This window comes from Netta rufina (genome assembly GCF_964035555.1).
Source record: "Netta rufina genome assembly, chromosome: 3".
Lineage (NCBI taxonomy): Eukaryota > Metazoa > Chordata > Aves > Anseriformes > Anatidae > Netta > Netta rufina.
This window is the reverse complement of record NC_140125.1, coordinates 63408825-63433174: the sequence shown is the minus strand read 5'-3', so window position 1 is coordinate 63433174 and position 24350 is coordinate 63408825. Positions and strand designations below refer to the sequence as shown.

At 37.9% G+C, this 24350-nt stretch overlaps 1 protein-coding gene across 2 annotated transcripts in view; it reads left to right on the top strand.

Annotated features, from left to right (window-relative positions):
* RNGTT (RNA guanylyltransferase and 5'-phosphatase) overlaps window positions 1–24350 on the top strand; it is a 179383-nt gene that overhangs the window by 41754 nt on the left and 113279 nt on the right. For both annotated transcript variants that reach the window (XM_084284969.1, XM_084284970.1), the window contains exons 9-10: window positions 7053–7188; window positions 15925–15996. In XM_084284969.1, the coding sequence (XP_084141095.1) occupies window positions 7053–7188; window positions 15925–15996 (208 nt within the window). The remainder of the gene's footprint in view (window positions 1–7052; window positions 7189–15924; window positions 15997–24350) is intronic.

The window sequence follows — 24350 nt, the reverse complement described above, 5'->3', positions numbered from 1 at the left end:
GAAATGAAAAATGATACATACAACAGCGCTTTGTTGTTGCCTGTGCGTCAGCCAACACGTTAGCGATACTAATTGCTATTCTGAATTGGATAAGGCTTGTTTGTGTGGGAGGGCAAAGCTTTCCCAACGCTGAGTTTTAGCCTGTGTAATGAACTCCCATGGGAATGAAGAGCTGCCGTGCTTTTGCACTTAAGATCAGATGATGGAATTCCTTGAGCTTTTCCTTCTTTAATGTGCAGTACAGACACAAGCATATTTAAGGGGGGAAAAAAAGAAAGCATCGTCAATGCCCTGTCAAAATAATTAATAAACAGTGATATAGCCCATCTAAAGAAATACTGTGGGACAAAGAAAGCTCCTGTATGAGCTGCGTTTTTAAGCCTCCTTTAAAAATTATTACTAATCCATTTGCTATATGTAGGGTGTTTTGTTTTGTTTTTTTCAGATTTTTTTTTTGTGTGTGTTAGAAGAGGTCTCAAATTTTGAGAAAGCTGTGTTACGTGTTTTAATGTTCTTAAGGTTTCAGAACTCCTTCAGGGTAGTACAAAATTAACATGGATTGCCTTAGCGATAGAGTAGTTGCTGGGATTTTGGTTGGGAGAGAGAATTGGAACATAGGTAGGGTGTACGGTAAGATGATGTCAGTGGCAAAGCTCCTTTGAACATCTAGGAAACCGATTTAGTCATAAATATATATGTGCAAATGCAATGCTGAATGTCAGGGTCTGTGTTGAGTATTTTCAGAGCCAAATTTGTTGGTGCTAATCGGCTGGGAAAGAGGAATGAGGCTGCACGCTCTGGTGAATGCAGTGTTGGGTTTGGAGCTTGGGAGATGTGATCCTGCTCATTCCTGATTGTAGGTCAAGGGGAAATGAAGTAATTTGCCGTATTTTGGCTCAAAGAATATTTTCCCTGAGGGGTACTTTAAAATTTAATGGTGAAAAAAAACCATCTATATGAAGTAGAAAAGTGAGTTTTTAAACTTATTTTCAATACAGCTTGAGTCAGCCATTGAGCTGAGTGAAAACCACCACCACAACAAAAACTGAAAATGGAATTTTGATAAAATAGTTCCTCCAACACGTATTTTGTGCCCAACTGATGTGGACTGCATGAAGAAGATACGTGAAGGCAAACCTGGGCCTTTGAAACAGTTGCCTTTACTTGGGCGTGCTAGAAATAATTGATTTCTGAAGAGAACTTCTCAGGGTGATGTTTGGTGGTTGACGTTCTTTAAAGATTGAAGTTACTATACGCTAGTAAGTGCTTTGGAGATCTGCCTGTCTAATGCCAAGAGATGTAATTCTTTTCCTATGAAATTGTCATCCTATTTTCTTGAATCATCTTGTTACTACTAATGTCTGATTAGAATTAGTAATGAGCCTTGCCTCAGGACCAGAAACGAGTGGGGAAAAAAAAAAGGTTTTAATGAAACTTTAGATTGTATGATTTCTATGAGTGTAGATACCTTACCTGCTGGTGAGATTAACCAGCATGGACACTGTGACCCTTTTTTCTTTAACTCACTTGTTAAAACTTTGGCTGCAATGAAAATTGGTTGGTTTGTAGCGGGTAGATTGGCAATTTGGAGAGGTGATGTTTGTCATTCAGACACGATTCTCTAGTTTTACGTAAAGTTACCGAAGGTAAATGACCAGTTCTGTCTTTACTCTTGTATTGGTGCTCCAGTCTTTTTCTTTTATTCACTTGCCTTGCTTTAAATTCGTACTGAGCTGTCTGATACAGGACCGTGTCATCTTGTGTACTTGCAGGGAATCTCATACAATGGGGCCTCCTTCCTAATTGGAGCTTTTTGGGTGCTCACACAATGGAGATAATTAGTAATAAGTGTACAGCTGTAATTGCAAGTAGTGTTCACAGTATGCAATACAATACATGGCGGTTAGGCTCCTATATGCCATGTTAGTTCCTATTGAACGTATTTGAGAAATGGATGTTATTCTTTCTTTGCCAATGTGGTGCTGCCAAGGGGCTTACTCTACCTTCTGGTGTGCGTGCTGGTAAGGCTAATACCTTAATTACCTTCTTTAAATATCAGCTGTCAGGACGCATCCAGGTAATGTTCAGAAATGGTCAGCAGTCTACAAGATTTCTTCAAGAAGGCTTGAAGTGTGCTGTGGAGAAAACGTGAAGCCTGACATTAAACATGTGAACTTACACCTTTTAATTTAAAAAATAGAAAAAAAACTCATTAATTAATAAACTCAATTTAACCAAAACCTTGGCGTGGTTACGTAGCTCATTTGCTTTTTTTTTTTTTTTTTTGTACACTTTCAGTTATCAGCTACTCATAGAAGACTTGTGAGTTGTCAGTCCATCCTTGACCAGATTTCTTCCATTTAATGTTGGTAACAATTTATGTTTTGATGAATTCTGTTGTTTGGAACAGATTCAGAGTTTTTATGTATAGAACATTTATTTTATTTACATCATGTGAGTTTGTCCACACTTCTCTCAAGTCATGCTTTCTGTAATCACAGTGACACTGAATTTCTTCTCTAGATAATTGAAATACCTACCTTTTAAACTCAAAGAAACAAAACTCTTTAGGCAGTCTTGGAAATTTCTTAGAAGTTTTAATAGAAGACCTAAGGAATTATCTAGCTTTGTTTTGGTTATTAGTTGAATAAAGTTACTAACTTTTAGTGGCTAAATTACAGCAAGTATTTTGTAGCCAATTTGCAGAAAAATATTTCTATATTTGACACCTGTAGGATTATTATGTGGATTAAAGTTATGTCTTTATAGTGTACAAAAATATTCTAGATGTGTATAATGCATCTCAAAGAGCCAGACTGGCTTTGCAATAGGATAACAGCCCTCCATAAAGAAACCAGCTGCCATCCCAGCCACTGCATCCCCTACAGCTCTTAGGCAGTGGAATAGGTCACTTCTGTTGTCGTGTGAGCTCGTAATCAAAACGGATGGATTTGAAGCACAAGAGAGACTTAAAGGAATGGATGATTTCATGGCTTAGTTCTAATCAGAGCAATGTGATGTTTTGTTGCAAATGTGAATTCTAATTTTGGCCTTGCTTTCGGATAATTGCTGTTAGCATTACCGTACGCTGCCTAAAATATGGCAAGTTCCTGAAAGCATACATATATTTTAAACCTACCTTTTCTCTTGGCAGCCTTGCTGCTCTTTTTCATGTGTGTTGCACAGCAGGAGAGCAGATGATCTATAAAATCTTGCTCTAAATTACTGAAGTCTTTTACTGAGTCTCTCTTAAAGACTGGGATTTATTCTTAGCCTCGAGGTAGAACTAAAATCAAGTTGAAGACAATATTTTTTTTTGGGGAAATACCCTCTCTGTGTGCTAATAATGTTCAAAAACTTGAAATTGTTGCACAAAACTTTCCAGTTTGATACTGGATATCATTAGCTTTGGGATGTGCAATTTAATTGTTGTTGTCTTTAGGAGGAGATTCTCAACAAAGTGGATCCAGGGACTTGAAAGATTCCTCAAATCTTTCACTTCACTTAAATTTCACTTAACAAGGTCCAACTATGAAAAATGTTTGCACAATATCCTGCTATAAATGGAATGCCAGGCAAAAGTAAGTTGCTTGAGTTAACTTGCTGGCTGGTTACGTAGCTTAGGAGTAAAATGAAATTTTTTCTTAGAAGCAAAAAATGGTACTGTTAAGTGTGCGATCCTGGGTGTTTGGTGGCCATTGGTATGTTACTTTTTTATAACTGATTTTTACTGGTAGTGAAACTGTGGTTTTTCCTGTCAGTGCTAAAATGGAAAAACAAGAAATTGTGATCTAAAAAAACTTTTTTTTTTTTTTTTTTTGCTTGTGCTGATTACTTTACAAGTTAATGTTAATACTTACTGGTTGTAACCAGTAAGATAAATAAGATGTATAAGATAACACTAGTTTGAGCTTTTGAGCTAAATTTTATGCATTTGCTTGCTGGTGGGTAGGTTTGACCGAAGTTTGATTTCTAAAATTTTAAAGCCTTTAAGGTTTTGGAGAGTTGCTCTTCACTGTATTGAGCTGTTCTCTGACTTTTGGATTAGGAATTCAGGGGTAACTTTGTCCCTTTTGTTGGGCTGAGATAAATAAGAATAATATAATTACCTGCACTTTTAATTTATATATGTGTAAAGGAATGTGTGGCACAGCTTTCCCTCAAAACTACAAGCTGAATTGAAATAACTTTGAAATAACCGGTGTTTTTCTGTTTTGAGAAAGCTCTGATACTTAAAGTGAACGTGATGATAATTTAAATACAATCTACTATGCAGGGAGAGTAGAAGTTCATATAGTTTATATAGCCTGTGCTCTAAAACAAAGAGAATGTGCTTAGCTCTTCTCACGAAAGAGAAAAGCACAGCGAGAAGATAGGTGAATATTGTGAGATATGTTTGAAACAAGGTGTTTCCAAAGGCAGTTGTGGGAAACAGTTCAAAGATAGACCTAAGCATAGATGTTTGTAATTTGGAGATTTTCTGTGTCAAGGTGGTGGATGAGATAATGCAATAGATTTCTTCTGTTTCCTTAATTTTTTTTCAGCTCTAGTTTGCAGAGAGTAAAACATTAATGTGCTGTGTATGCCTGTGTTTCATTGCTACGACTGAATGTATTAAATCTGTATATTAAAGTAGTTTATTAAATTGGGGGGGATGTTTTCAGTCTTCTAGCTTTAAAAGGAAAAAACAAAAACAAACAAAACCTTCTCAAAACTGACATCTGAATCAGTCTAGTGCCTTGCTCCTGCACAGCAGGTCTTCTGTAGCTGGTAAGTGCAACTATATTATCATGAGATCCATACAAAAGGGCCTAAAATTGGCTCATTTATTGTCATGAGACCAATTTTTTGTCTTCAAAGTGTATGCATTCTCACTTGTGCTCTAAAGTAAGTATAATTGTGATTTCTTGTGGTCTTTGATTGGAAATCCGTTGTGTGCAATCCTGAAGTCCTGTATTTTTCCTGCTGTTTAGAATGTGATATAAATACCTAAAAATGAAACAGTTGAAAAAGAGATTATGAGAGAAGGAGATGTAATGTTAGTGTCATGGTTTGAAAGAGCAGGAATCTCAACAGTAATTGGGGACCTATCCCAATTTTAAGTAAATCTCCATAGGTCTTGAGTGAAAGATCTAGAGAAAGTGGTGCTGTTAATCTTTCTTCTGATGTTTGACTAACAGATTTCTGTGAAACCTTCTGTATGTCCTCTGAACCTGTAGCTGTTGTAGATGGCTGAAAACAAACCTTTTGACTATTTTCTTTAAAATCAGTCATAAGACCTCTTACCAAAACAATACTTGTGTCATCATTACAAATGTGATACAGTAAGTGCTGTATCTTTCGAAGTATTAGAACTTGCTTCTGATGTTGATTTCTCATTGAGGCAAATTGCAATGAAAGCATGTGCTTAAGACAGTAAAGAGTGTGTGAGCGTGGTAGAGATGGTCAGTTAAGCTTACTTAAATTTAAAAATAGCGTACATAATTTTTCCCTCATTTACATACCTCTTTCTCCCTGCCCATGGTTTCTTTAATTTTTGAGGAAAAACACAACCTGCTTTTTAAAATTAGTTTTAAGTACATTTGCGTGGTTTGAAGAGCTAATCTTGTCTGTAGGTTATTCTTGCTTCTAAAGAACTGGCATCAAGTCATCTAGTTAAAGGCATATATTGAATTATTTTTTTCATAGACCATCTTGTACAGCTTTTGGTTCTCTTGAAGTTGCATTAATTTAATCTACTCCTATCCCTCCCAAAGACTTCAGTATTTCTGCACCTACACGTCATCTTTATCTTTGTGCAACGCATACATAACATCTCGATGTACTGTGGAGAAATATTGGTTAAGCCGAACTATAGTGTGTTATGATTGCAGTCTTATCACTGGAAGGAAGTACTTATTTAAGCTGCATGGGTGAATCTGTGCTCCTGTAATCAGATTTACTGATTTCGAGAGGTGGGATTTGTGCTGGCAACAGCTGAGCTGCCTGTGTAGACCAAGCACCTGAAGGGTTTCTGGGGGATGCTTGCTGCTTTGTTCTGACAGCAGAAATCCTGTGGGCATTACTTGTAAGAGTGATGGTGAATTACAGAAAAGACTGCTGATAACTCGTTATTTCTTCAGAACCAGGACTTCCCAAGGAGAATTAGTTGAATTATGAAAAGTAATTTTTGTATGCTTCCCAGCACAGTTAGTGTATTTGAGGACTACTAAACGTATGAAAAGTTCTTTACTGAAAGGAGACTTCAAAAATATGCCTTCTCTGTTTCAAAGTATTTTGGTGTTGATGATGAAACTCCTGTAATCTTTGACTTTTAGTTCACTGTTTTTCATCGCATACAGAACGTAAACCTTATAGGATTAGAACAATCTTCTGTGGGTTTAGCACAAAGAGGTCTTAAATTCTTGACTTGGGCTCCCAAGTGCTGTCATAACGTAAGGATTTTTTTTTTAAGACTTTTTTTTTTTTTTTTGGACGTTTGCATCTGAACCAAGCTCACAAATTGCTTGTGATAGCACAGTATGCTTTGGGGTTTTCTTTATGTGTACTGTGACAGAAGAATGTTCCTTATCTAACTTCCTAGTGCTTTAATGAAAAGAGGTTTGATATCTGGCTGAGACTTTGTAGTACTGCAGGGTTGGATAGTCAGGAAAAGATGTTTCTTTGAATTAAGCTTTACAGATTTATAATGGGTAAAGTTCTTGCCCACTCAATAAAAAAAAAAAAAAAATTGGAGTGAAAGGTTTTTTAGTTAAATCTAACTGAATTAGCCTCATGCATTTCTTAGAGTGTTTTGAAATCTCTATTCTTTATTAATTTTATCTTTACACAGTGACATTCATGTAGGTATATTTTAAACTTTTATTCTGAACTTTCTTGGTGATAGTTGGATCAAACTAACTGCTTTTTTGAAGCAATAAGTTTCAATTTTAAACTATAAAAAGTTCCTTTCTAAATGCTCTCTTATAACATCTGTCAGGATTGTTTTTCAACACGATAAATTAAATAGATCTAGAGGATGCATCTTTAACATCTTAACACTGTCATTGCAGGTACATGATGCTTGTTGATGGCAAGAATGAAGTTTACATGATTGATCGAGACAATTCAATTTTTCACGTATCTAATCTGGAATTTCCATTTCGCAAAGATCTTCGGACACATCTAACAAACACTCTTCTAGATGGGGTAAGGAGCGTACTGTATAATAATTGTAATGATTTCAGCAATTTATTTTTGTTCAGAAACAGCACCAAGTTTTTTAGGCTTGGATCAGTGAATCATGGGATTTAGGAGTAATAGATTCAGCCACTGGCTGAATGTGGGAATCATGCTGTTCATAAGTCACTTTTTATCTACAGAATAGCAATGATAACTGCTCTGGGGGGAGCTGTTTACTTGTCTTTGAAATAAATCAAGGTATTGAGATGACATTCTCTGAGTATGAGAAAAAGCTTGAAAAGAATCTAAAGAAATAAATGCAGAACATCATCTCTCATTATAGCTTTATGTTTTGATTCGGTAAACATAGTGAATTTAACCCAGTTAATGTAAATATTTGTAAAATTTGATAAAATTTTGATATTTTGATAGACTTGTAAACTTATGTTTTTGCTTCTGTCATCTCTATTTTCAACTAATTTGAATTAATGACTAATTTAGAAATGGTTTAGTTGTTTGACTGAAACATTTCTAAGCAGTCATGCTAATTTAGATTATGTAAATGTGCTAATGAACTTTGTTAGCTAGTTGTAAAACAAGCTGTAAAACCTCTGTGTTTGCTAAAAAGCTCTCCTGGAGCGTTCTTAATTGCTAAGCTTTTCAGTACAGTAGCCACAAGAAGAGAATATTTCTTCTTCGACCTCCCTATTTTAGCAGAAGAAAAGAACGACATTAGCTCTTCTACCCTGGCAGGTGTTTGGTATATGAATGCACTTTCTTATCGTGTTTCAGTAGCAGTGGAGTTGTTCTACCTTGCTGTCTCTCTTGCTTGGTAAAATGCTGAATATCTGGGTTGCTCTTCTATATTGGTCTTCTGAAGCTCAGTGCACCTTTCACGTATGGAAGGCCATATTGTCATTGTCACTGTTACTTTCTTTCCTTTCTCAGGCCTTTGTTGTCAGTATACTTTAAATGTCACTTTTGTGTCTGGCGTGTCTTACTGAATACACATGGGAAGCATATGGAAATGGATCTGTGCATCAGGCACAGCATTGCGAGCTGGCTGAGGGCAGTGGCTGTCCTGCTCTGCTCTGCGCTGGTGCGGCCTCACCTTGAGCACCATGTGCAGTTTGGGGCGCCACAGTGTTAAAAGGCCACAGAGGTGTTAGGGAGTGTCCAAAGGAGGGCTATGAAGATGGTGAAGGGCCTAGAGGGGATGACATATGAGTCAGACAGCTGAGGTCCCTTGGTTTATTCAGCCTTGGTTTGTTCAGGAGGCTGAGGGGAGGCCTCATGGTGGCCTGCAGCTCCCTCACGAGGGGAGCGGAGGGGCAGGCGCTGAGCTCTGCTCTCTGGGGACAGCGACAGGACCCGAGGGCACGGCATGGAGCTGGGACAGGGGAGGGTCAGGCTGGGGGTTAGGGAAAGGGTCTGCACCCAGAGGGTGGTCGGGCACTGGAACAGGCTCCCCAGGGCAGTGGGCACAGCACTGAGCCTGATGGAGTTCAAGAAGTGTTTGGAGAAAGCTCTCAGACACATGGCCTGGTTTTTGGGTGGTCCTGTGCAGAGCCAGGAGTTGGACTCAGTGGCCCTTGTGGGTCACAACACTTTCCAGTTCAGGATATTCTGTGATCCTTCAATTCTGTGTGAGGAGCGTTGTTGCAAGGTATAAACGTAATGTCGGAGAAGCAGGTAATGGAATACTTCCCACTGCCTTTTGCTTTACTGAAAAATTGAGAGCATACTGTGGTAAATATGATGTTCTCAGCTCAAAAGGGGTTGCACAAGCTGTCATGTCTGGAAGGAGCCTCTACAGCCAGGCAGGTTCCTAACTGCGTATATAAGGATATTCAAAATATTCTTAATGCCATACATTAGGCTCCATACTGTTGAGGTAAGATGGGTACTATTTTTTTTCTGCTCCTTCTAAAGCTGTTGAAAAAAAGCAATGGCTTGCCAGTGTCCGTATGCTGCAATCCTCTTTTGTTGAAGAGAGTTCCTCCTATTCTTCCCATCTAGGAATTATTAATTCCTAACCCAAACAATGCTTGTGGATGATAGCAGAGCTTCTGAAACTGCAGTTGAATCCCTTGCTGAAATTGCCTGTGGTCAGTACACTTCACGTAGTTCTTTCAGCGATGTGCCCCTTGTGGCCCATGGGCTAAACAGGATGAACACTCTGTCAGGACATGTTTCAGAGCTCTGCTTACACTGACTTCACCTGTCAGGTGAGAAGACAGTCAGTGGGAGTGAGAGTGCTCAGCTCACCACTCTCCAAAACATTTGAGCCCAAGGGTTTGGACTCTTTCTTTTCCCTCACCCTTTAGCTGTGATGTTGAAGGAGTATCCCAAGGTTGAAGAAAGCATTGGCTCTCTAAGCATACAGGGAAGCATGAGAAAAAACTGGAACTTGCTCTTCTGAAGCTGTTGTTTTTTTCAGCCTGCACGGCTAAATAACACATGCAATGCTTTATTAAAGTACTTTGCTATACCAGGACTTTGGGGCAGAGGGGAGGGGGAAGTGTAGTCCATAGCTATAGTTCATTAAATCATATTTCACAAGCAGCTAAACTTGTTGAAATGACAGATGTTTTGCGATGAGGTGAACACCCAGTTAGCTTTAAACCAACAGTATCTTTAAAAGGAAAAATCTGCTTTTTGACATTGATTAGAATCTTCAGGTGTTACTGGCTAGGAGTCCATGAAATAGCTTTGATGGATGCCTATAGAGAAAAAGGAGATTGAAAGAAGGTGCATACAAAAGTTGAGATAGAAAGGAGAAGATTTGAGATTTTTATTTATAATGGATGAAGATCTATGTGTGCAGAATCATCCTGCTAATAATGATCAGCTGATACACGGAATAAAGTGTACTTTTTTTGTAGGACCTGAGTCTGGGAAGGACCTTAATAGTTTCAGGAAGAAATTCTACTGAATTGCCCTTTAAGAAGGAAAATTACAATGCCAGACTGCCACTGGAGGAGGTACAGGAAGAATTGATAAGTTAGGGAGAGATTTCAGATGGTTTTGAGAATTTAAAGCTTACTGCACAAATATATTTCACATTATTCTGGTCATAAACCAGTGAAGAATAAGCTGTAAAGTATGTTCTGTCCATATGATGCCTTTGTTTTCCTTATAGGCACCTTGAATTGTGCAGTGCTTTCCTGCTGAGGAAAGTGACTCAGAGTTTTATTAGAAATGAAGACTTCATGGAGTAAGAGCTGCACCTTATTACTGAGATATGGTGAAGTTTTCAGGCTGAGGTTGGGCAAGTCATCTATCTTGGAGTTAAATTATAGGTTGCCTTTGACTTCATTGTCTCTCACCACAGAATTGTAAAGGAGCAAATAGTTTGCTGTCATTGCTTTGTAGCAATTGGTTTATTAGGAAGTCTTTGGAAAGGATTATTTAAATAGTTCTTCAGGGGCATGGCTTCTCTCTTCTGTGTCTTAAAACAGGTGATTTACTAAAGTGGGCTAATATGCATATGGTGGATGGCAGGGGAGCACATATATTGGTGTCTATGTAAACGTGGCAGTGACTGTGAGGCATATGAGAGGGGCTCTGATCTGGCATTTTGTGACTCCCATGTTTATAGTTTGTCTCTTAAGAATAAAAGAAGTTGAAAGAATTTACAGCCAGTCATTAGTTGCATCACACATTCACAGTTACCTAGGGTATGAGCTGTAACTTCTCCTAATTTGTTGCTTTGTAAAAGTTTGGTTGTTAAAGTTTATTTGAATATTTCACTCTTGGCATAAAACTAGTTGTTTTTTTGTTTGTTTGTTTGTTTTATAAAGTAAAAAGCAAAATGAAATGAAGTCTTGGTTGAGTAATGGACCTTGAGATAAAACTAAAATCTTTGGATGGATAAACACTTCCATAGTGCAGACTTTTAAGTTACTTTGCGTGGTCAGTTAAATAATAATAATAAAAACAAAAAGTTTGGAATATATTTCTTTTCAATTGCAATTCCTTTCAACAGGTCTGATGCTAGAACTTGTTTACTGTTTGAAGTATCAGAAGCTTAACTTTGAAATTCAATATTTCTTTAATGTTCATGCCAAGAGATAATTTTCATAACTGTTCCTTTACTCTGAATATATGCATGATTTCTTAATCTATGGGAAGAAAAATTTGGCTTTTTTGCATTAACATATTTTGTTAATTAATACTGTTGGAATTAATTCTTTAATTACAGGTTGACATAGTTCATACTTACTCTCCTTGAAGTAGCTTTTTTGCTTTCAGAGAACGATAATATAGAATGAAGTGCCCAAATGGCATTGCACTGGATTAATCCTGAAAGTGTAAGAAAGAAGAAAAGAAAATAGACGAATTCTAACTCATCAGTGCCATGCAGTGAAACAGTTGCACGTGTTCAGAATACAAAAGATTAAGTAGTCTCTCCAACTTTATTCAGAGCGACAATGCATAAAACTTTGGTAATTTCCATGAATTCAGTGAACTCTTAACTTGCTTTAAGGCTTCTGATGTAAGCCTTTCATGCGGTTGTCTTTGAGAATCTCAAACGCATTTAGGGTTCACTTCAAGCTGAAATTACTTGCGAATAGTTCTTACTGTGATCAATTACATCTCGGGTGACGAGAGATTTTCCGCAATACTTCGTGCTCATCTCCAGTCCTTCAGTTGTGTTTATTCCTCCGGCATGGAAGAAAGTTTTCTGCAAAGCTCATTAAAACTAATTTGAACACTACCTACAGGTGACTAGCATAATATGAGGTATTCCTCTAGAAAGCCAAATGTTTTGTCTTTCTACCACAGTCTGAGGGAACGAATGAAGTGCATCAATAGTTTTGGCTGCCATGCAAGAAAGCTAGTTACTTGCAAAAAGTTTTTTGATATTGTACACAGCTTTGGAACAATTTAGTAGATAATGCAGAGATGTCCTTAGGCTTGAAATATTTTCTTCCTTTGAATTGCTATTTAATATCTGTGTGAACAAGGGCTCATTTTAAATATACAGTATATAAAACTGTTTTTATACACTGTATATTTAAGTGTATAAAAAGCATTTTTTCAACTAATGAGATAAGATGTGATCTCTGAGCTGTCAGGACATTCCCATCATTTCACAAATAAAACTAACTGTCAGTCATCTGTGTTTGGGAGCAAAACATTGGGTGTTCAAAACTGCTCACAAGTGTGGCAGAACATGCAGTGAAATTCAGCTGGGTGAGGGTTTTCTTAGAAACAGTACTAACAGAAAACACACACACACTTCTGTTTGTTTGTTTGTTTTTCCAAGCATTTAAGGCTGTCATAGAATCATAGAATCATAGAATATCCTGAGTTGGAAGGGACCCTTAAGGATCATCAAGTCCAACTCTTGACACCGCACAGGTCTACCCAAAAGTTCAGCCCATGTGACTAAGTCATGTTATATTACTTAAATTTTAAAACAGCAACAGTGGTATAGGCATACATGTTGTTATATATCATAAATGTACATCAATCTCAGATGCCTTTTTGGCATCCTTGAACCCTCCTTGTCTTCAAGTCAAATAAATGGAAGGTTTCAGCCACTCTGCCCTTTATGTCCTTTTGGTGGAGTGCCTGGCATGTGACGTCCTAGATGGATGTGGCTCTCCTAGAGCTTTAATTTAAAACCTACTGGGTGCATGAACGCGGGGAGCAATGCACACTGATGATGTCCTGCAGAACTGCAGTCAGTGTAGGGTGAGAACCTTTCACGTTCCTGTGTCAGTACAGACCTTGTGTATTTGTAAGCTCTGTCAGGAATGGCACAGCTTACAACTCGGAGTTTGCAAAACCTGGCATCTTGTGCAGTATATTTATTTTTTTTAAAAGCTCTTTGTATTCCTGAAAGACAGCAGTGGCTAGAATTGTATTGAAGGTAGATGGATAAAGGGAAAGGCAAGGGATAAGAGGAAAAGGAGCAATAAACAGATGTGTGATTGGGTCTGACTTCATACTCTGTTTCAACCAAATGCACATTCTGTAAGTTACTGGTAAGATGAGATCCTTTCCTTCGTGATCAAATTTTGGATTATTTTAAGTCCAAGTTGCTTGCTAGATAAGTTATTCATGGAAAGACGGGGGGTTCCCTGAGCTGTCAGTCCACCATCGTTCTTTTTGGTTTGTGTCCAGCTCCATGCTTTTAGCACAGTTGCTGTTTCTGATAGCTGTAAGACTCTGCACTGCAGCACCAGAAAAGAAGATTAACACCAGCACAGTTTTCCAGATTACATTAAAGAAACTGGTTATTGGACCTCCTTCTGCAAACCTGCAGGTTAAGCTAGTATCTGAAGTGGCAGCTAATGAGCAAGTGGTAAAAATCAGATTTCCTAGTAGTGGTAACATGGAAACACCCCACAGTGCCTGTAAACCTACACAGGGTATATAAAAGGCAGTGCACGGGTGCAGGTGTATCTTGTGGATAGTTTTGTGTTCTGTTATGTTGCTATGTGAATGTTTTTCATTTGAAGATTTTAGTTATCTAGAAATCGGCTTAAATGTAGCCTCATAGTATCAGGTTATTAATCAGATCAGAATGAGTGAGTTTGAATTTGATGAGTTCTTCAAATAGTTCATATTTCCATGAACTTGCTTCTGAGATCTAATCCCTGAGGTGTTGTTCAATTCTTGCAATTTCAAGAAAGGCTCTGAAATCAGCGTCTTAAATAACGATGTGTTAGAGTACTTTTAATCTGAATCATTCCTATGAGCACATTGCAGCTCTTGCCTTATGACAGTTATATTGGCGTAACTAATGGAGCAGCCAACGCCGGTGTCGTGATGGAGATGAGCAAGACGGGAATTTGTCATCTCTGCTACCGAAGCACATCGCGTTACCCTGCGTTTGGTAGTAGGGATTTCAGTCAGGATCTGAACAGAGAACAAGAGGCAGGGAGGAGGAAGAAAAGAAATGGAAATGTGGCAAAAGGAGGCTGGCCTAACCTGTAATAGGGTGAAAAGGTTTATACACATGTGAAGTAGAGAAAAAAATTATTATTAAATATATTTGTGAGTTAAAACTAAATGTTCCAGAGAAAACTTAAAGATCACACATGGTCCTCTTGGCTGTATTTTATAATTAGTTTTAAAAAGGATATCCAGAGATTCAGATTTTGGAAAATTAGACTTCAAATCTTTTCATACCAGGCCCTGGCATTTTTTCAGGGTTTTGTATACAAATGCTAGCTTTGCAGCATTCAGATTAGTCATTCAGAGTATCTTTCGGGCTTGGCCATGAAAAAACAATCTCCATTTCTGTATTCACTTTATAAAAGATGAGATTTCAAAAAAAAAAAAAAAAAAAAAAAAAAGACAACTTCTGCTTCCCTATTGTTATTTGAGAACAATAGGTTTGAGTTTTCTAGTTAAGCTTTAAGTGCCTCAAGCTTTGTATTTACTTTGAAACAAATTTACATTTTCAAACTGCTTGCTTATTTTTTTTAAAGCCAAATGTGATTAAATTCTAGGTACAATTCAAGAAGTTTGGTATGTGCACAGACTGAAAATTAATCTTACAATGAAAATCTTGTTAGAGTTCACTTTGTGGAAGTTAGGGACTCTAAGAGAAGTTACAAAGTTGTAAAACAAAAATGCTCTTGAACTAGCAGGGAACATTTAAATGAATTTGAGTTGATGTAAAGTTCTCTTTGGGATTAATTATTGAGTGCATAGCTTTGTTTTTGTCATGTTATAGTGAAATATTTTTATTTTTTTTTTTATCTTTTATTGTTTCATGTCATGTATGTGAATTTGGAATTCTCATTTTTTTTTTTATTGGCAGCAAAAAGTCCTTAGATACAAGTATCTTAATAACCAGTAATTGGGTGGTGGAGAGCAGGATGGAGGAAGACACGTAGTATTTAGAGAAGTGAATAGTTTGTTTATTTTTTAATATTTTATACATATATAATATTTTATTATTTAGAGAAGTGAATATTTCAAAATTGTGCCTGAGAAAGATTTACCAATTGGTTGACTGCTACCATTTTCAATCGTGACTAATTTACATGAAAGTAAATCATTCGTATTAGTTTAATCAACTAATAAACTGTGTCTAATTCATATCCCAAGTCTGAGTACAGATGTGTCAGCATTTAAGGTACATATATTTATTGTATGATGATCATTAGTAGACTTTCTCCTTGCCGAGGTATTTTCAAGATGGGTTACCAGCATTTATTGAATTGTAACAAGCTTCATGTGATACAGATGCTATCTGTGATACTTCCATTTGAAGGAACCCTACTGCTGAGTCACAATGCAACATTCAAAGAAATTTCACTTGTCACCGCTGCTTAGAACACAGCTAATGTGAAATGATCCCAGCTGAACATAGAAAATGGATGTTAATGCTTGTTCTTAGCTTGTTTACCGGTTCTTCTTGTAGGTGAGATTTCCAAAATCGGTTAGTTGATTTAGGATTGCAGTTCTTACTGAGGTTTTTAAAAACACATTATTCTCTCAAGGAAAGTAATGATTTTGAAAGCTGTGGAGAAACTAATGGGTAAGTGTTGCAGATCAAAACGTGGAACCTTAGGACAGCTCCTTGGCTTCTTGCTGAATGCTTCATGAGGAATTTAGGGCAATAATACTTCTATAATGCTGACATACTATAAAATATATTTGATATAAAAATGTGGCCATTATTCAATTACATCATGCTCACAGGTATACTCACTAAATATAAATGCTAGGTAAAAATGTGCTAACTATTTTTTTGTATTCATGAGATAAACCTAAATGTCTTTTTGTTTGTTTTAGGAAATGATCATTGACAAGGTTAACGGACAGGTTGTTCCTCGGTACTTGATATATGACATTATTAAGTTTAATGTAAGTACTTTTGGTTTTATTGGTTTTATCATTAGTTATTGATTCTCATTTCTGTTTTAATCTCATCTGTATTCTTAAGAGCTTGAGAATAAGCCTTAGCACCAAAAGTGTCTGGGTATTTTGCAGGTCAATAAAATGCAGCGCATCAGAATTAAGATCGAAAGCAGCCTGCTAATAGGCATTGATTCATTTCCATGTGATGGTGGTTTGAAACAGTCTGCTAAACACTGTGTGAAAATTTCCCATTTCTAGAACGTGTCTGAAATATAGAGAGTGAAAACTGAGAGTGGATGGAGAAGCTAGCCTGTCAGTGGCATACATGTTACCCGAGCATCACAGCGCTCCTTGCTAGGCTACTCCATCACCTGCTTCTCAAATTTCTCTTTGAAACCAGGCATCTGGTCCTCTAATAGTTGTGCTCAACAGCAGACTCTCCTGTTTATGCTGGCTGTAGGGCAAATATGTGAGAAAGAAAAACGTTGTGGAAAAGGAGAAGCCTGCTTTGACAGCTAGAAATCAAATCTGGTCACAGCAGAGAACTGTTGAAAAATGGGGAGAACAAGAAACTTTTTTTTTACAGCAGCTTTCAAATATGGTAAGTGGCTGAAAGTCACCAAAGGGCTATTGTATGTTACCTTTGTAGATTTTTTTGGTTTAATTTCTTGTATTTATCCCTCCAAAGTCATGATATATGTGAAATTTGAAGATGGCCTTATGAAAGGGCCTCCTATTTGAAGCTTATTTGAAGAACTAAACTCGACAGTATATTTCACTTGTTACCACTTATGAAATAAATTTTCTGGTGATTTCTCTAGTTATGTGTAAGGAAAAGAAAATGTGTTTCAGGAAGGATCAATTTAAACATATATCTTTAAAATAATGTTGTGAAAACAAAATGTGTGTGCTGTTTTTTGCTGGGATAAAGTTATTTTCTTCCTAGTAGCTGATAAGGTGCTGTGTTTTGGCTTTGTTACCAAACCAGTGTTGACAGTTCATCAGTGTTCCAGGTGTTGCTGAGCACAGCTTGCACAATGTCTGACTCTTTTTTGCTTCTCGTGCTGCCCTGCCAGTGAGGAGGCTGAGAGCTGGGGGGATGCAGCCAGGACAGCTGGCCCAGACTGACCAAAGGGATGTCCCATACCATGTGATTTTGTGCTTGGAATTAAAAGCTGGGAGAAAGGAGGAGAATGGGGGGCATTCAGAGTTATGGCACTTGTTTTCCCAAAGGAACTGTTAGGTGTGCTGGAGCCTGCTTTCCTGGAAATGGGGGGGAATTTCGTGGAAATTGGGGGAATTACAGACTGAGCCATGGTACTAGACACAAAAAAAAAATGATGGTGGTATGTTGGGAAGCATAGTCATTTTTCCTTTTTTTTTTTTTTTTTTTCCACTTGTTCCACCACCCGTGATTCCATGTTTATTTTCCTTCTTGTTGTTCCTCATTTCTACTCTTAATGTCTAACTTGCCACTCACTGCTGTTACTTTCCCTGGGAAAAATAATGGAAAGGTAAGAAATGAACAGTCTGCCCTCAGTTTGGCATATGCTGTCCTACCAAAGTTGTAAATATTTTGGTGCAATGTTTTTTTGGGGGTGTGAGGGAAGGAAACTCTCATTTGTAGGAAATGTCCAAACTTAACATGAAGAATCCTACCTCACAAACAGCAGAAATGGTGAGGGTTTTCAGAGGATTGTTAAGGTTTGAGGAAAGTCTGCTTTTGGGCAGGCCTGTAAATGCTTTAAACTTAGTGTTATGTTTTTGTTTTGCTTTGTTTTTATAACATTGGGACTGTGGAATTGGTTAGCATATAATACAATTTTAATGTCAAGGACAAAGTAAAACAATGTTATCAGGATGAGTACAAGCAGGGCTTCAGCTGCAAGAGTTCATTAGCAATGGTCCTACCACAAAGATTAAAAACCATAGCGGATTTGAGGTTAATTTTAGATAGTTAATTACAAAACTGGGCACCCGAGGATGTTTGGCTTGGCAAGCAGTGGTCAACAGAATTTTATCATAAAGAGAGGTAAATGTATTGAAAACTTGTAATTGGCAGGAAAGAATTAGTTCCTTTTTTAGGGTGTGTAAGTCATATCGTGTAATTTTCCTGGTAGAGCTTCGAATCAAGTAATTACACAAAACACCAGTTCTGTTTCAAAACAAAACACCCCCCTGCAAGTAACCAACCCCCACTCCAAAAGCACCCCCTCAGCAGCAGAGGGCTACACAAAGTGCTCAGGGGTTCTGCGCTGCTGCTTTGGATCTTGCAAGTAGTTGTTTCTTCTGAAGGTGAGTAGTGGGGTTACCGTACTCACCGGCCATCATCTAAATGACAAGATGTCCAGCATATCCCCATCCCATCCTCTGCTTGCTCTGCTGCTGGAGGTGCTGCACTGCAGTGGGGGAAATGTGAATACAAGCTGCCGATGAACACTTCTGTCTGCTCAGGCAAACTTTATATTTAAGTCAGGTCTAGTGATCTAGAGGTACTTTCAGTTGACTTTATTCCTAACTATTCAACCTATTTTGCACGCACGCCTTCCTACACTAGCTAAATGCACAAAGTTTTCTGGGTTTTATCAGAAGTTTTCTTCCAAAATACTAAATTCACAAATTCTACACTAAGTCCCAAAGACATTTTGTGCACTGTTAATACCGCGGAGAATTTGCGTTAGGATGACCAGCACCAACACAGAAATACAGAACAGTGCTGAAGTAAGGTAGTAGATAGTTCTGCAGATTGCACGATACATTTATAGTAAGAATTACGTCAACTTGCGCCCCTCAGGATGGCTGTAAATAGTACAGCGAAGGCTGTTAACATATACAGAGAAAAATCATGGAATTAACATTTTAGATCACAGCAAAATAATGTCATAATTTAAACTTTCCAATTGTCATTTGCTGTAATACCACTTTGGACAATTCTCAGTGTTTTCACCCAGCACTATTGTCATGCTTCAAAACTGGGCTGTACTCTATTCTTGTATTTATTTTAGTTCTTTGCTACCTTTCTTTTGGGGACTAAATTTTCTTAAAATGGTTGTTTGGAAGTGTAGCAGTTAGACAAGGGAACCAGTCTGAGACAGGGAATTTTGAAAAGTTACCTCTTTGAGACAAATATTAAAATGAGATTTAAGAGCAGCAGTGGTCTGCTTGGCATGGATCAGTTGGGAATAAAGATAAGGGTTTTAATTTTGTGTACAATACAGTGATTTGGGAGAAGATCATGGAATCACTGAGTGAAGTGTCTCAGTACGTTGTAGGATCTTTCTTCAGACTTGGTCAGCATTTCATCTGAGCTTGACATAGAAAAGGTGAGGAAACCACTGCAAGTAAGGATGATGTGATCATCAGGAGAGAATGGTAACAGAAACATAATGGTGAGGCTCTGGAACAATTTAAAGAGAATAACAAGGGAGAAGATTTAGAGATGAGAAAGTGGAAGAAGACCCATCTTAAAATTTTAATCATATTGGTATCGGTGAGGCTTATTGTTACTCAGCTTCTCAATTTTGCTGTGGTGTATCAGGAATCAACTACAGCAGCCTTCTAGAAAGAGGTGAAAGAAACCAAGAAAATAGACTGATTGGAGTATGTTCTGAGCGTTTGACTCTAAGTATGTAGACAGGACAAGTCTTAGGAAGAAGGAAAAAAATGGGTTTCAGTGATTGGGAGAGACATATACTGGAGTTTTCAGGGAAAACACGGAAATAATCTCTTGGCTGTCATCTTCTAGGATAAATCTTCTATCTAATTGTGATGTTTATCACCTGTAACCACTGAAAAAGTCAGTTTTCATGGTTTTTGATGGAACAATTTGGTTTTGTTTCTTTTTAATCCTTGTTTGTGTGACATACAGTTTCCAGAAGCTTATGATAAGTCATCCCGTTGTGCTACAAGACGCGCCTATGTCAGGAAAAACAAATTCTTTGGGAGATTAAAAAAGACTGTTGTCATTTTGTTCAGTCTGAATCATAATGTTAATTATTATTAATAGCAACTCAAAATATGACATTGCTGTATCACTGCTTTCATCCCACATGCTAAAAGCAAATCCTTAGAAAGGAAGCTACATGCAAATGAAGTAAGTCAACCTTTCAGCCTCAACTCTTTGAGGAAACCCAGAGCAATCCCTACTGTTTTTTTTTTTTTTTCTCTGCTTTGCTTGGATCTTTCTTAAAACAAAACACAAAGAACCCAACAACAAAAACCACCTCAGTGTATATAAAATTATCTCTCAAAACCACGTTCTTAGAGGCTACACACATCTATAGTAATACATGAAACTGTGCCAGGGGCAGGGTGCTGGTACTGAAACTTTAAGTTTGGGTTAGAAGGGACCCTAAAGCCCACCCAGTCCCACCCCCTGCCATGGGCAGGGACACCTCCCACCAGCCCAGGTTGCCCAAAGCCCCATCCAGCCTGGCCTTGAGCACCTCCAGGGATGGGGCATCCACAGCTTCTCTGGGCAGCCTGTGCCAGGGCCTCACCACGCTCTGAATAAAGAATTTCTTCCTAATATCTAATCTAAACCTACTCTCTTTTAGTTTAAAACCATTATGCCTTGTCCTATCGCTCTACTCCCTGCCAGAGTCCCTTCTCAGCTTTCCTGTGGGCCCGCTTTACGTACTGGAAGGCCGCAGTGAGGTCTTCCTGGGGCCTTCTCTTCTCCAGGCTGAACAACCCCCACTCCCTCAGCCTGTCCTCATAGGAGAGGTGCTCCAGCCCTCTGGCCATCCTTGTAGCCCTCCTCTGGACTCGTTCAAATAAGTCCATGTCCTTTGTGTGCTTGGGGCCTCAGAGCTGAACGCAGTAATCCAGGTGCACAGTACTTCAGGTACTGTGCTGTCCAGTTTCCTGTATTTTGGCTATATGTAGATAAGCTCGTAATAACTGTAGTTGTATAGTATTACCTCTTTCACCTGAATTGTAAAATGTTCAAATCTGGTGGGTGATTCTAGTTTAATAGAGGATGCTGACAACAGAAAAATTAAGTCCCAGAAGTAAACACAAGCAAATCCAAATCCCCGTTATCAGAAACAACCTACAAAAGAAAATGTCTTCCTTCTCTGCTCATCTCTGAGACAGCTCCTTCTGGAAAACCTTGCTTTGACAGGCTTTTTCTTACATTGTACTCAGTAGCTGCATGTAGATGTATAAACACTAAAGTTAAGCAACTGTTTGTGTTTTTTCCATAGTTAACTAATAAAAAGTACTCTGGCATCATGTAGGATCTAATTAATGGATTCTTAGCAAAGATGCTGAAAAAGAATTGTACTTTTATTTTTCTTTCTAACCCTGGCCTTTAAATTTTTAAACTCTAGCCAAGTTTTCCTGAGAGCAGATTGCAATGGTAAGAATAGATCGAAGGCTTGAAAAAGAATAATTATTTTGATGTTTAAAAAGGAGATAGTTTTGATGAAAGTTTTGAAAACTCTGAGCATTAAATTAAGTCAAGATCAAGATTCCTGTGGCTGTCATGTCTAACAATGCTGTAGCTGTTGGATTAAATTTGTCACTGTACATGCACATTCTGGCCATAAATCCTGCCCATAGCCAGTGGTGGGTTTGTTGAATTCATGCATGAAAAATTTTTGTTTCAAATCCCTGTAAAATATTACCACGTCTGACTTTTCCGCTATAAAGCTAATTTTAAAGCGCTGCAGAGCTCGCCACACATGCTGTCTCTGCTTTATTAGTCTGGTAACCTTATCTTAAAAATACACTATGAAAATTCTGAGGGCATAATTCAGAGATGCGAGCACTTCCTTGCATAATCTTTTCCATTTACAAATGCACCTGACTGCCAGTGACTTCTCCACTGTTGCTTCTAATTCTGAGGTTATTTCTCAAATGGTATCACTTGAAAGCACAGGTTTAAATAACTCTTGTTGCTAATAGTGCCCTGGAAAATGCAGATGCTGTGCATGTGTTTAGTGTCAAATCCTTCCCTTTATTTATTTATTTATTTATTTATTTATTTTGCTGAGACATACCTCATGTCTGCAAGTTGTCTTTGCTTTATGTTCTAAAAACCTGTATGTACATCTTCCCATCACAGCAAAGGCAGAAAGAGGTTTTCAGGTAAATGAACCACAGAGCATCTACTTCTTGTACCTCACGTTGCTTTCTGGTGAAACACTGAGAAAGATGTGCAAGGTTGCCTGTATCTGCAGTACTCGGGCATCTCCAGAGCCTCTTTCTGCTATTTTCAGATCTCTTGCTTGAATTCATGGTGTTACACAGCTGCTAATACCACTGCTTTCTCCTTCTTGTCTGAATTTTGTAATGCGGCTTTACTGGATGTTGAGTAGAGAGCAGGGACAGCTTGCCCAGGGGAAGCAACATAGTGTAGTCCCTTCGAGTATTTTTAAGGGGTACGTGAATAGGGTGGTGTTAGGGAATAGGTAGGGTAACAAATAGTGGGTTAGGAGAGCTTGTAAGATGGAGAATCAATACAGGAGGGGAATGCTGGGGGGAGCTTTGAGGTCTGTGGAGGTGGATGGATGGATGGATAGATGTATACTGAGTAGTTGTATTTTTCAAAGTCTTCCCTATTTCATCCCCATTCCCTGTTGATCATCACTTTTATTTGTTATTAAAAGGCTGACGTGTATGTCTGAGCAGCAAAATGTGCAGATATCTTCACTTATTTTGTGAACTTCCAATAGTTTTGTTTTCTTCCCTGTTGCTCCTCGGGCTTGGGAGAAGTCTGTATGCAACCAAAAGGTAACATTCTTGCACAGTTTTGCATCGCTCTTTAAAACTCCCTCTTTGCCTGCAAAAATTAAATTATTGCTGGAGAGTGGTGACCAGGGTGATCTTCGGTGTTTCCTTGTTCCTCATTATGTGCTTTTTATCTAATAAGCTGCTTGCCGTCAGGAACCATTCCTTTGCTTTGTGATGAGTTTGAAGGATGACTCTTACTTTCTGGTTGGATTGTGTGAAAAATACATGTGATATTTTTCCCTTCCCCTGCATCTCTGAGTTAGATACTCCTTTTCCTAACCCTGGGGGCATTACAAACCGCAGTGAAGGTAGTTTGTTTTTCACAATTGTCAAAACTGAGAATGCTTATTGGACTGTTATATAAAAGCAAAGGGACTGTATTAAATTCTGTCATGTCTTGTTTTTTCCCAAAGGTAAGTGTTTCCATGCCTTCGTATGAAGCAAGCCTCATGAGAACCCTTTGAATAGCAGATTACCACTGGTATAATTGTCAGGAGAAGAGGCATGAAGTGTTGCTCCTGGGAGAGAGATAGATACAGGCACAAGTAGTTTTCCAGAAGCAGCTGTAGAAGTTGCCTTAATATTAAATCCGTTCTATTTTTCAGGTGTGTGGGTTATGTAGGTTTTGCTCTTATTTACTCTGATGTGATAGTTCTTCAGCAAAATATAATACTTGCTAAGACAATTACAACCTGAGACCGGGATGTTAAAGTTGTGCTGTAAATGAAAATAATTTTCTCGGTATTTTTACTAACCTGCTTTTTCTCTCTCTCATATTTTCAACCTTAAAAAAAAAAAATCCTCACTTTTTATTTGCAATAATTTTTATCTTCTTGTGTTGGGAACTGTAACATGATTAAATAGAAAAATTGTCTCTCTCCTTGCAGTTTGTAACAGCCATTACCATAGGAACTGCCAAGTAGACTTGGACCCAACTTCTGTCTTAGGCAAATATTCAGATCGCTCCAGACCCTGGCAGTGATCACAACTGAAGTTCAAAGTGTTGAAAAACTTTACAGTGGGGCAGGTCTCCCAGTGGCATTATTATTTCCAGTATTGAAGACAGTGAAGTCTAACACAGGGCTTTTTTCCAATATATTATTGAAAAGGAAGAAGTATAGGCAAAATAGGAGATGGATGGAAGGATATTACATGGAACCATGTAATGGTTGGCCTTGTTTCCCTAACTTAGTTTTAATTTTTCCTTTTATACACTTTGTTTTCTACAGTTTTCTACACATTCTGGCCCTGTCTCCTGTGTTTCTATCTTTTTCCTGCTTTTAGGTGAAAAGAACTTAAAAAACAAACAAAAAACTATAATACAGGATAGGGTTTATGAAGGTGAAAGCAGTATCTTTCTAATATCCTCTGTTCCATTCGCAGTATGTTTGAATAACTTGAGTGGCTCTTATCTGCTGTAGGACTTGTGGTAGGAGAGAATGTGAAGGTCATATTTTCATCCTGTTTAGAATATTTCTCTTACTTAAACCAAGTATGAAGAAAAACACCTTCGGTTGAAAGAAGTTATGATAGCTTTTCATTAGTATTTCTTATTCGTAAGCTAACCATGCACATAATGAGCTAAGTATCTCAGAAAAATGGTGTCCTTAAAGTTACACATC